Here is a 13228-nt window from a genome sequence, read left to right as displayed (position 1 = left end):
AGACGAATGGATATATGATTCCCAATGCCAAACTTTTCCACTGTCATATGATTAAATATGTTAAAGAGGCAAAATAATATATAAGAGAATACTGTTAATTTATCGGCTGGACTGCCTAAGGGCACCGAAACAGAGAAACGAGTGAAAACCTTTGTAATTTAACTCAACAGACAACAGATTCCTCATGCTTCCACATAGGCTGATTACTCATATTGTGAAACTGACAAAAGACCTCGTGCATCTGAGATAGCACTACCATACCTGTTCATAAATTACATGGGCCAAAACTTGCACGTACTTTACGAAAATATTGTTAAAAAAGGGACAGCTTGATGTCTCTCCAAAACAAATTGTTCTTTGGAGACAGACACCAAACGAGCGACCTGCATTTACATGTGAATGCGAACAGTTTGACCACCCGGTGCCCAACAAAATGGCTGAAGCATACCAGCCTATGACTGGCCCTCCCCATTGTGATGACAAAACAATGGAGTATGCTCTGATGTGGCGGGAGGCGGCCGCTGCGGCCCAGGGGCTTTGGGAACGGTGTGCTCGTCTCGTGCACACACACACATTCACACACACACACACAGACAGGCTGCTATCTCATGCCAGCAGGTGATCCAATCAAGCCAGTGCTAAGAAAACATTGAGCGCATTAGCGGTTTCCAACTCTGGAGTTTGTTATCGTTATGAGGATAATAGTCCTGGGCCGGATGAGGTGGCGTTGGGTGGGGGGGGGGGGGGGGGGGGGAGAGATCCTAAACGGCCTCCCCAATGTATGCTCCCATTGTGAGTTAAACCCAGGATAGACAACCCTTAAAAATGCTAACTTCCACTCAAAGCAATTGACTGACACACAGGTAAAACAGCCACTGACTCAGGACCCTTTACAGGCAACCCTGTCAGTTTGAAATTAGTATTAAACTTTTTTATCGTGAACTATACTTTTATGATAAGATTATTTCTCTCCGTCTCTAAGCATGGAAGGCACTCGGTGTTACATTCTCATACTTTGTCTTTTTTTCTTCAGTTAATAACTTACCTGCTCCTGCCTTTGCAAAGCCAGAATTTTACCTGTCATCATTAATCTTAATTTACTCAACAATGTTGCAACACAGCCTGCGACTTCCAAGCTAATTAAGATAAAATAAATGCCGCCTTAGAGGAAAACAGGCCTTGAAGGAAGCCGCGTTTGAGACAGTCACGGACGGAGCACCTCTTCCAGGCCGACGCCCAACCATCGCGTCGCCAGTCAGATTCCTGGACTGGTCTGTGACTACGGTGATGACCTGGTCATGTGTAAAAATAGCATGGGCACCTCGCCCTCCACCCAACATAAAGGTGGCAGAAGGTGCCTAGGCAGCAGCTCTCCGGGTTGCCGTGAGTGCGGCTTCCACTACACCAAGCCATTTTTATTCCATTTAACCAACAAGCACATATTCATTCAGCCCATTGTGCATTGGGGTAGGAGCATTCAGGCTAAAGCTGGAGCATGGGGTCACCCAAACCCAACGGGACGGTGTGTGGCTCAGTGGGTTTAGGAGGCTGTACCAGTAATCAGAAGGTTGTCAGTTCAAATCCTGGGACCTCTTAAACGTCCAATTGCTCCAAGAACCCTACATTATAAAAAAAATTTTTAAAGTGGTGCTTTGGACGGAAGCATCCACTAAGTAAATTAATATTGGGGGAAAATGGTGCAGAAAATCCCAAAAGCAGCGGTCAAGGGCGTGGCTCAGCACCACAGGGGGAGCACAGAATAAATAACATTTAATGACAAGGTATCGTGCTTTTAATTTATACAGCACTCTTCAGGAAGTGAAAGCAGCAGCTTAATAGGACTCATGAAGCATCGGCGCAGAGCTGTTAAGAGGCACCCAGGGCTCTGTAACGTGACCTTGGTAACGGAGTCGGTGAGTCAGCCGGCAGCACGGCGACACCACCGCGATTAGGGAGGGCCGAGCGGCGTGGTGAGCTTTGGCATCCTGACGCCAGGATAATGACGATGGGGGGGGGGGGGTTCGACAGGATTCTCACGCGGCACAGGTTATAATGAGAAAACCACCCCTTAGCATTGGGAAACAAGGCAACGGAAAACCAAACACAGAAACACTGTGTTAACGAAAACATTACAGAACAAATTAGGCCGGGCTAAGGCGGCGAGGGGAAGCCCAGCCTCCTGCCCCAGCCATTTATTTTTGTCCTCTGGAGAGGACATCATGGTTTTTTCCCCCTCATATCCTGAAGCACCACTAGAGATTTTGGGCCAATGAAAGTATATCATTTAGGGCACCCAACCCTGACAAATTATGTTCCGAATGTATTGGGGCCCCATCACTCAGGGGCCCTTGGGATTGTCCTAACGTCGCTCTCTATACATGCCACGATATTATGTCCTGTTGTCCCTTAAAGGGGACAGTAAGCTTTAAAATTACATCACAATCGTGGGCCGTGCTTTTTAACCACCCAACCGCCAACCAAAAAAAGAAAAGAAAAATAAAAAAAAATCTTTTATACTCAAGTCTCAGGAGGATATTGGAACATAAACATCCAAATTATGAAAAACTTGCAAATGCAGTCTAACATACCCCCCATAACTGGGGTCCTTACTCTGAGTAGCTATTCATAAACAGCTGTCCCGTGCTAGCCTGCCAGCAAATGTGGACCCCCCCCCCCCCCCCTTCCCCACTCTCCGCACACACAGGGAAATTACAGAAGGCCACAAACATTTCGTATCCGACAAAAATATATTTTAGATCTTTACATTAAGCAGAATGTAGACACACAGGAGTGCGCACACATACAGTAACACTGAATTCAATTGTATCCTCCTCTGAGTCTTTTTACCCTGGTCTCAGTGTGGATTTTCTTCTATTCAGCTTCTCGTAAAACAAAAACCTACATTGTTCATGTTGTTTTATATAAAATGTGCAAATAAGAGACATTTGGAATCCTTCAGCAATCAGTAAGAGTCCAGGATTCATTCTGGTTGTTAAAAAAAAAAAAAATCTCCCCTCTCAACTTAAATTACAGCTTCTTGTTGATTCGAGTCTTTATTTCAAGTAAAGTGCCTCACAGCAAACCACAAGGGCTGCCGTCTTTATTATTTAAAATTATCACAAAAAAAAAAGTCAGAAGTGGTCCCAGGGCAGTCTGCTGTTGGGATCATACAAACTCCAGCTTTCCCTGGCCGCTGTACATTCCCCAGTGGACCAGCGACACCATCCTTTCATTCCCTGCGTCCGGCTGTCGCATCTTGTCGCAGGTCAGGCAGCAGTTCTCGTGGCCCGTCACCGGAACCATACACTCCAGGTCCAGTTTGGCTACGTGTCCCTTCTTGGCATGGTGTCCGTGGAAACTGTAGTGCAGCCGCGAGAGCATCTGCAGCCGCTGGGCGCGCAGACGCTTATTCTCGCTGCGCAGCATGCGCAGGGCCAGCATGATCAGCAGCACTAGGATGAGGCCGCCGGCGATGGGCACTGCGATCACCGCCGCCCGGAACCACACCTCCTTGGCTGACGCCAAGTCCTGCACTCTGGTAATCAAGTTCCTGCTGCTGTCTGGCTGGTACCTGTTTCCGTATTCTTGAAAGGTATTAAAGAAAAAAACACCACGTATGAGACCAAAATCAAACCCACTGATAGCAAGAAACAAAGTCATATTCACTTTACCACATACGTGTTATCATGCCTAGATTACTGCAACATTTGCCTTAAACCACGGGAAACGTGCAGTAAGAATCATAAACATTACACCGCACATAGGTATAAATATATAAATAACCAATCTGTCAAGCTGCGGTATTTTGATATATTATAATACTAATGTAAACAGAGTTTATACCCAGCGGATTACCCCATCAGTCCAAAATGCATCACTTAATAAATCCGAGAGCCCTGAATAACGCTTATCGTAAAGTTCGCAAAGAGGGCAGATAGGGGACATTAAAAAGGATGACTTAGCTCGGGAATGGCGTTTCTTTAAATAATAAAAAAAGGTAATATGATTAAGCCGTTAGAGCAAATAGCGGGCAATACTGTGGTTACTTAAGCGGCTAAAAAGCGGGTTAAGAGATTAAGCGGCGATCCTCTACCTGCAGTGTCTCTGCCGTGCGCCAGGTCGTGGAGGCCGCGGTAATTGCACATGTCCTCATGACAGCAGTCCAGAGCTGGGGTGCCTGCCGTCATATCCTCCGTTCTAGAGGTGCAGGTTTCCGCCGGGGTGGAGTTTGAATCCACGCAGCCGTGGGTCAGTGGCGAGTTCGTGTTTTGGGGGTCCAAGACCCGGGTGAAGCAAGCGTTCATTTCGGATTTGCACATGTAGCCAGTGGCCACGCAGTGTGGTGCGTCGCAGTAACACCGGATTTCTCCTGCAAATTAAAATACCACTGTGAAGAAAAACCTTTTTTACTTTTGCCCGGTGTCTGCATTGGTATTAACTTTTTTTTTTTTACCATGATTCTTTTCAGCCTTGATGGTCAATTTTCATAATAAGACGCACATGTACAGTGCGTCTCAATTTTAATTTGATAATTCCCGAGCGAGCGCCAGCAGCTTCCGTATAATTAAAGTTCGTCAAATACACATGCAGTTAATTAATAGGCTACAGTTGTTCGGGAAAAGGTAGTCAAGTTTAACTATCGGTGTGCAATACTCAAAAGCAGTGCATATCGTCTACCAGAAATCGGTTAAGGAGTTGTCCCTCAGAAACCTTAATTTAAAACGTGATTTATGGGATCGGAAATCAAATTATCCAAATGTATCCGATTATTCACTAGCGGCTGTCGACTCGCCAGAAACAGCTACATGGCCCGAAAAAGCCGGAACAAAAAAGGAAAGCTTCATAACTGAAAAATACGAGAGGTAACGAAATGTGCAGAGAAGGCAAGCTATTACATTGGCGATTTCCGTGCAAAAAAGCCCATTTAGTCACTATTATAAAACAGAAACCGTGTAGCTTATAATTAGGGGTGTGTTTCCCAAAGTCAATTTCTTTAAATCCAAATGGAAACTCGTAAAAAGTGGAGCGAATGAGCCGCGCAGGGCTCCCCTTTTCGTTTTGCACACAAAGCAGCTGGCAGCCGAGGCTGTATCGGAGGGATAGGGCACACTGGGGTGACGGGTCGCGTCCGAAGCGCTTTTATCAATTATAGGGTTAAAAACACACACAAACACACACACACCAGTGGGGCCGTGTTTTCTGACTATTAATTTAGTTAACACAGAATAAGAGATGCATGCATGTTCTACGTTTTGTATCCTATATTTTTTTTCTGAACTAGGGTATGTCCATTCTGCAACTGATCTGCGGGTAACCTTACTGCTGTGATTCCACATAGGCTGATACCCAAACACGGGCCTTTCACCGGATGAAAGGATGGTTTTAGTCTGGATTTATGTGCTTACAAATGTTACGGTTCCATGTCCCGTCTCGACACTAGACATGGGATGAAACCACTGAATTGAAAACGGTTACTATAAACGAAATAATTATATAAACATGACATTTAAACGAATTGCATCTGGCTGGTTTTATTCAGTGGGTTTATCTACCTCTATCGTTAATAAATCCGACTGTCATTGTTGTTTTTAAGATGCAAACTTGATATTTAACCAGGGGAAGAAAACTTCAACTTAGGTGAACTTGAAGCTAAATGTACATATATCCAATCATCAGCCCGTTTGAAGCACATTAAGGCAATTTCAAGAAGGTAACCTGTGATGATTTTCTCTTTTCGAAACAATATGGGAAAAGTCGCGCTTGACCCAAGTGCTAACTTAGTTTATTGCATGTAAAATATAAAATTGGATATCGGATGTATTCGAGTACAGAGATACATAATTTTTAATCTATTTAACATAAGAAGAGTATGCATCCGCCCTAAAAAAAGGTGTGAAACAGATACTATATACTGTATTGTACTTAGATGGGAAAACAATCAAGCAGCTTTGCTTTCCAAAGTAAAACTCAAGCCACCTAAAAATCACGTTTGGTGAGCTAGTCTATGAAGCGATACACCAGAGATGAGTGAGAATAACTCCTAAAAGCGACTTTTTGGAGATGCCTGCCTCACGTTAATCATAGGTACAGATAAATGCTTACCTTTAGTTAGTAGAACAGCCATGGCGCAAAGTTCCAACTGAAGCCAAATAGAAATGAAGCTGGAATGGCGATCCATTTAAAACACAAATACGCCTCTTATTCCGCTTTTTTTGGTCGCTTGGTCCGTAGCGCTCACTTCGTAATTATCGTTACATTAATACTACGAATACTAACGCTGGGAGTTCTCGCAGGTAAAAACCTCCAGCAGATTTTTTTCAATCGCTAAATGGTTTTGCACGAAAAACTACATTTAAGTTTACATAATCCAGGTATCTTCGCTATAGAGAAAGCCAACTCTGCTGGATGCTACAAAAATGCATTCCATGCGTAAGTGACGAGAAAAGACTGGGAACTGCCGCCAGGTGTAATATTTACCATGGCATGAATTTGCATTTACTGATATAGTAATCCAGAGAAGAAGCCGGCGCGACGAGCTCGTCAATGCTGCTAACGCCGCTGAAACAGCCAACAGCAGCGAAGACTTCACTGTTAAAGAAAGAGCTGCGTCTTACTTTGCAACCTAACTATAGCCCCGCCCCCAATAATCCCATTGGATTATTTCTTAGACACGGAGGGGCAACTAAAACTATGATTGGTTACTGATGCGGTCAGACAGTCAATGATTCCGCCTATTTTGAATTAGAAAGGGAACGGGGGATGGGGCATGCACTGTATAATGCCAGGTACAATAATTATTTTTGCAGATGCAATGCGCATCATTGCTGTTCAAATTCGCCACCCCTGCAAACTGTAATCATGAACTCGTGGACAAAGTTATACAAGTCTAAATGATTCTAGTTTATCACATGTATAGTGGTATTGTAAGATTAAATCCGAACTTCTGAATTTTCACATTAATTAAAAAGTGGTCATTTTGTTTAAGGCAAGAAGTGACCATCAGGTTTCCTTATATACTGACTCCACGTATTTACTGACCTAAAAATTCGTAACATTCCTACGTTTACTTTATCATTTTATCGTTGGGTGTATAGCATCTGAGCCGAGGGCAAAGGTAAGTGTCTTTCTGTGTCTGCGTAAGATACCGATTTAACTGAGTTGTCGCGAATGGATGTTGTAGGCGGAGCAGGCAGGCGGTTAGTGAAATTAGCAACCCAAAACACCGCATGGCGCCGCCGAGACGACGCAGACAGGGACTGTCACTCAATTATCACCAAAGCAATCCAATGCAAAACGCAAGACAGTCTGATCGATATCAAAATCCGATCTGCCCAGTGATATGTTGATTACTTTATTAGAGTACACCTAATGTCTGAAAGCTTGTAAAAGACCGAGGAAGAAGACAGAACACAACGAGGTTTTCATTTAATGTAGGTATGGTCTAAGATCGTCTAGCTACATCAAGACTTGAGCAAAGCAGACGTGAAGCCAAGCAAAATAAATTCGTATTCAGACTGTGCTCGGTAGTATTTGAATAGGTTTACAGATTGTTAGTCATAGATGCTTTTACTCACATATGCATCTTAGTACATGTGAAATATCCAAAAATGAAGAATGATATATATTATCATTTTATATAAATGTGATATGCTGAAGAAAATAACGTAACAGATCACAAGTGCCAATTGCTGTCAATAAACTACACTAACTGAAGCAAATTTCTTGCTTCCTTTATTATACAGAAGGATAATAAACCTATTATAGGCCTACGTATTATAAACAAGAAATACTATACAGCTCTATTTTTTTATATATTCGGGTTCCTATAAACAATTAAACCTAATTTATAAAGCCTATCGATATGTTTTTTCATGCTGATTCACAAACACACCATTGTTGTTAATTGTTCTTGCATGTCTAGTTGTTTTCACTAATATTACTGCTTAAATTACGCGTCATAGATAGATGGTCGTCACCGTGATGTCAGTCGGGTTGAAGACAGCGATTCCGCTCCGGGGGACTCAGGCGTACAGAAATAACGCTGGATAGGCGGCAATTATTGTAATTGTATGTAATGACGCTCAGGCGCCAGCCAAGAATCTGCTTTGCATCATCCGCCCAGCTTCTTTAACTAAACCATACTTTCAGTCGGGCTCCGGCAAACGCCCGCCTTTCAGAAACGTTGTTTGCGTGTAGTCTGTCGCTGTTTCCTCCACTCTTCGCTGTGTAAGAGAGAACAAATACTGCGCTGCTGGTTATCAGCAGTAATCTCGGCGCACGCACAGGCGGCTGTATAGATCACTGTCAGTTCCTGATAGTACAAGTATGAGATTCTTGTCTGAAATTGTATGTCTTCCCTCCTACAATTATCTCCCATGCCCCTTTTAAAACTGCGTTTTTAAAATTCTCGCTATCACGAAACCGGTTAAAGCTGATTCATACGTTTTCGTCACGTGAAAGCGACCCGGCAATTATCCACTTTTTACTGCTTTTGAAATCGAACCAGTTTAGGTTGTATTGTTTGGCAAGTTCATAAACATTTTACCATATTTATATATTCGTTTATATGTCGAGTTCGGTAAAAGGTTAGCATTTCTTTTATAAGTGGTGATAAATTTTCTGTAAGTCTTCCCCTCAAAGCTCTTGCACTTAAGGGCCATTTCGGCCTAGCTGAGGTACGACTGAATATTGCCACCTAGAGGCACGAAACGGAAGTGCGTATGTATTTCTGGTCAAATCGATGCGCTTTGGATCTGTTACAAATTCTTTTTAAATCAATAAAATTTAAATAAACATTTCCTACCCGACGTGAAACTGTGCAGTATCGTGTTTTAAAAAGCATTCTTAACATTTAATCAGATTTAATCTATACAAAGTTAATGAAACCTTTGCTGGTGCGAGTCTTTTTCCACTTGTGAACCTTAGCCCACAAGTCAGCCAGCCATTAATAAAGGTGTTAGAGGGCCATTCGTACTTGGAAATGCCGTTGTCTCTATACGGCGCGTAATTGCCGCCATAAGACCACTTCAAAGGCTGGGAAGGGAGGATCCCTGCGGGAACGGCTTGTATTCTAAGAGGCAAATTAGGTAAAGGCGTAAATAAGAACACACCACCTGAGACGGGCGCCCATGGACTGAGGAGGGTGCCGGTAGCCACACCCGCAGACTCGGACCGGAGCTTCGGCAGATCTCACATTGCCCCCCCCACGACGGTTCAGCCCAGTTGACAGCAGACAGCCTCTTTATGTCTTTTCTTTTTCTATAGCTTTGAAGTGGAATATCAGGTTTGTGAAGGGGTGGGAAATGTTTGAGAGCCACTTACTCATTGACCGCGTTTTTTTCGCCCCGTTATAGACTCAGTGCTCAACCAATTTTCAGACCCTCGATTTTTCCGTAAAAATAAAACAAAATCTACCGTGATATATTTACGATGGAACACCGTGGCTCCTCTAACAATTAGGCCTAATTAAGAAGCATTCACTGGAAAGTAATATTAATTTCATCAGTGAAACTAAAATCTTGTATAGGGTGAGTTCAGCAAAAGTGGGACATCGGGTAAAGTGGGACATTCAAGCTTTGCCCTATCCTACTAAAAAAAAAACAACAACCACCAATGAAAACAAACAGTGCTAAATCGTGCTACAACAGGACATAGTCTTCAACAACTGTTTTCATTGATGTGACATGTTTATGATGTGTTCATAATTTCAACACACGCTGTGTATTGCAACCGCACAGCAAGTGGACCGACAAACGAAATAACTCTTTCAAAGTAAAGATAAGGCCGCTAGAAGTATATAATAGGGTATATTGTTTAAGATGTTGTATTTTAGTGACCGATGGCTGGAGATCGTTAAAAACAATAAAGCATATTTTTGAAAAAATACATTAGTTATTTGTTTGAATTTCGTGGTGTCCCACTTTTGCTGAAGGTGCTAGTAAAATTGGGACACATTTTTACATGTAAATAATGTAGATCGTGGGTGCTCAACAGTGTTTCCAGGTTGATCGCGATACGATAAAATAATTATACTTTAGTTCATTGGCCAATCGCGATGGGCCGAAAACACGGACGGAATAATACGACAGCCCCCCCCCTCCGCAAAATACGTTTCAAGGAGATTTAAAGACACTCATGAAATGAAAAAGAAAAGAATTACTTATTTGAAATAGTTGGATCTTGTGAACAAAATGTTACAATGAATTTATCTTTTTATATAAAAAATAGTACTAAAATGTGGGGGCATGGTGGTGCAGTAGTTAGCACTGTTGCCTCACACCTCTGGGACCCGGGTTCGAGTCTCCGCCTGGGTCACATGTGTGTGGAGTTTGCATGTTCTCCCCATGTCGTCGTGGGGTTTCCTCCGGGTACTCCGGTTTCCCCCCGCAGTCCAAAAACATGCTGAGGCTAATTGGAGTCACTAAATTGCCCATAGGTGTGCATGTGTGAGTGAATGGTGTGTGAGTGTGCCCTGCGATGGGCTGGCCCCCCATCCTGGGTTGTTCCCTGCCTCGTGCCCATTGCTTCCGGGATAGGCTCCGGACCCCCCGCGACCCAATAGGATAAGCGGTTTGGAAAATGGATGGATGGATGAATTTATCTATGGTTTGTTTTCTTGGCCAATAAAATTATGTATTGTGCAATTTAAGTATGTTACCTCTATACAAAAACCACTACCTCATCAAGAAATGATTGGTGCCTCTTTATGTTTTATCCCATTTAATTAAATTTTATTAAGTAAATATTACATAGACTGTTTAAATGTTCACACGAAACATTTTAATGAGACATGCAGCTATCAGAAAAAAAAAATATTAGTTTGAACAAATGCTTTCACGAGATTTTTTAAAATCATTTACCAAAAAGTTTCCCACTTTTACATAGTTCATCCTACCTAAATATAGACATAAGAACAGGATACAAAACTAATGCGGTAATATGTGAAGTATTTAAAATATTTTTTGGTGGTTAACAGTGGAGATTCAGAACGTAATAACATAGCGTACATCTTAAGGCCATTGCTGACGTCGTTGAAAGTGATTTAATATTGTTTGAAAGCCCGTAGGTATATTATACAATTTAAGCCTATATTAAGGAAAATATGCTACTTATGCATTTACATATACTTATGGATGTACACCATCCAGAATGAAACGGGAGGGGCGAATTTTATCCAGGATCCGGTCCACGACTAAATCGCGCCCACTAGCGTTTAGTCTAAACATCAAATATACAGCTGTGGTTAAATGTTTTGAGAACGACAAAAATATTAATTTTCACAAAGTCTGCTGCCTCCAGAATGTTATGAAGAGTAATCAGATGAATTGCAATTAATTGCAAAGTCCCTCTTTGCTATGCAAAATTAACTTAATCCCAAAAACCTATTTCAACTGCATTTCACCCCTGCACCAAAGGACCTGCTGACATCATTTTAGTGATTCTCTCGTTAAAGCAGGTGAGAGTGTTGACAAGGACAAGGCTGGAGATCACTCTGTTATGCTGATTGAGTTAGAACAGCAGACTGGAAGCTTGAAAAGGAGAGTGGTGCTTAAAATCATTGTTCTTCCTCTATTAACCATAGTTACCTGCAAGGAAACACACGCAGTCATCATTGCTTTGCAGAAATAGGGCTTCACATGGAAAGATACTGCTGCTAGTAAGATTGCACCTAAATCAATCATTTATCGGGTCATTAAGAACTTCAAGGAGAGAAGTACAAATGCTGTGAAGGCGGCTTCAGGGCGCCCAAGAAAGTCCACCGAGCGCCAGGACCGTCTCCTAAAGCTCCTATTCAGCTGCAGGATCGGGGCACCACCAGTGTAGAACTTGCTCAGGAAGGGCAGCAGGCAGGTGTGAGTGTATCTGCAGGCACAGTAAGGTGAAGACTTTTGGAGGATGTTGTCAAAAAGGGCAGCAAAGAAGCCACTTCTCTCCAAGAAAAACATCAGGGACAGACTGATATTCTGCAAAAGGTACAGAGATTGGACTGCTGAGGACTGGGGTAAAGTCATTTTCTCTGATGAATCCCCTGTCTGATTGTTTGGGACATCTGGAAAAATGATTGTCCGGAGAAGAAAAGGTGAGCGCTACCATCAGGCCTGTGTCATGCCAACAGTAAAGCATCCTGAGACCATTCATGTGTGGGGTTACTTCTCAGCCAAAGGACTGGACCCACTCACAATTTTGCCTATGAACACAGCCATGAATAAAGAATGGCACCAAAACATCCTCCGAGAGCAACTTCTCCCAACCACCCAAGAACAGTTTGGTGATAAATAATGCCTTTTTCCAGCAAGAAGGAGCACTGTGCTATAAGGCAAAAGTGATAACTAAGTGGCTCGGGGAACAAAACATCAACCTCAGACCTTAATCCCATTGAGAACTTGTGGTCAATCTTCAAGAGGCGAATGAACAAACAAAAACCCACAAATTGTGACAAACTTCAAACGTTGATTATGTTAGAATGGGCTGCTATCAGTCAGGATTTGGCCCAGAAGTTGACTGACAGCAGCCAGGGTGAATTGCAGAGGTCTTGAAAAAGAAGGACCAACACTGAAAATATTAACTCTTCATAAACTTAATGTAATTGTCAATAAAAGCCTTTGACACATATGAAATGCTTGTAATTTTACTTCAGTATATATCATAGAAACATCTGACAAAAAGATCTACAAACACGGAAGTAGCAAACTTGTTAACAAAAACGTGTCATTCTCAAAACCTTTGGCCACGGATATACATTGCGTTTGTTTTGTTGGAATTCAAGTAGAAATCAGTTCTCCTGAATAGCTGGCCAGGGCTAGTATGCGCTGGTCTAGTAGCGGTATCATTTATCGGTGGGAGCAATATAATGCCGTCATAGACTTTCGCTTTAATTTTATGTAATTCTAAACGATTTACACCTTTTACTCTTCAGAATCGCCTCCTTTTATAATTAAAAGAATTGCGATACGTTCCGTGGTTATAACAGGTCCGTTTGCATTGTTTATTTTAAAGATAGCTTATATGAATGGTGACAATTTCACGATACCTTTACGCGCGAATGTTATCATGCCGTAAGATAAAAACATGCAGCTTCCATTAATTTGCTTTATTAGCGGACGATCAGCTCCACCATAATGTCAGTAGCATCCTCCCTCAGAATTTTAACATTAAACTTCAGTTTTTGGCCACGCTCAGTTTGCCGGATCTGCTCACAATTGTTCTAGGTTAGCGGTTATTAATCCCT

The 13228-nt window shown here is 42.4% G+C and overlaps 1 protein-coding gene across 1 annotated transcript; it reads right to left on the bottom strand.

The window, feature by feature from the left end:
- Nucleotides 1-2728: 2728 nt before the first annotated feature.
- On the bottom strand, nucleotides 2729-8210 carry bambia (BMP and activin membrane-bound inhibitor (Xenopus laevis) homolog a). The gene is made up of 3 exons (XM_049006137.1): nucleotides 6103-8210; nucleotides 4094-4369; nucleotides 2729-3584 (listed from the first exon to the last, which is right to left on the bottom strand). Exons 1-3 carry the CDS (start codon nucleotides 6176-6178, stop codon nucleotides 3166-3168), a joined length of 771 nt encoding a protein of 256 aa, XP_048862094.1. The 5' UTR covers nucleotides 6179-8210; the 3' UTR covers nucleotides 2729-3165.
- Between the last annotated feature and the right edge of the window lie 5018 nt (nucleotides 8211-13228).

Source organism: Brienomyrus brachyistius, chromosome 1, assembly GCF_023856365.1.
Source record: "Brienomyrus brachyistius isolate T26 chromosome 1, BBRACH_0.4, whole genome shotgun sequence".
NCBI lineage: Eukaryota > Metazoa > Chordata > Actinopteri > Osteoglossiformes > Mormyridae > Brienomyrus > Brienomyrus brachyistius.
Note: the sequence above shows the minus strand (reverse complement) of the source record. Positions and strands in the feature narration are given on the sequence as shown.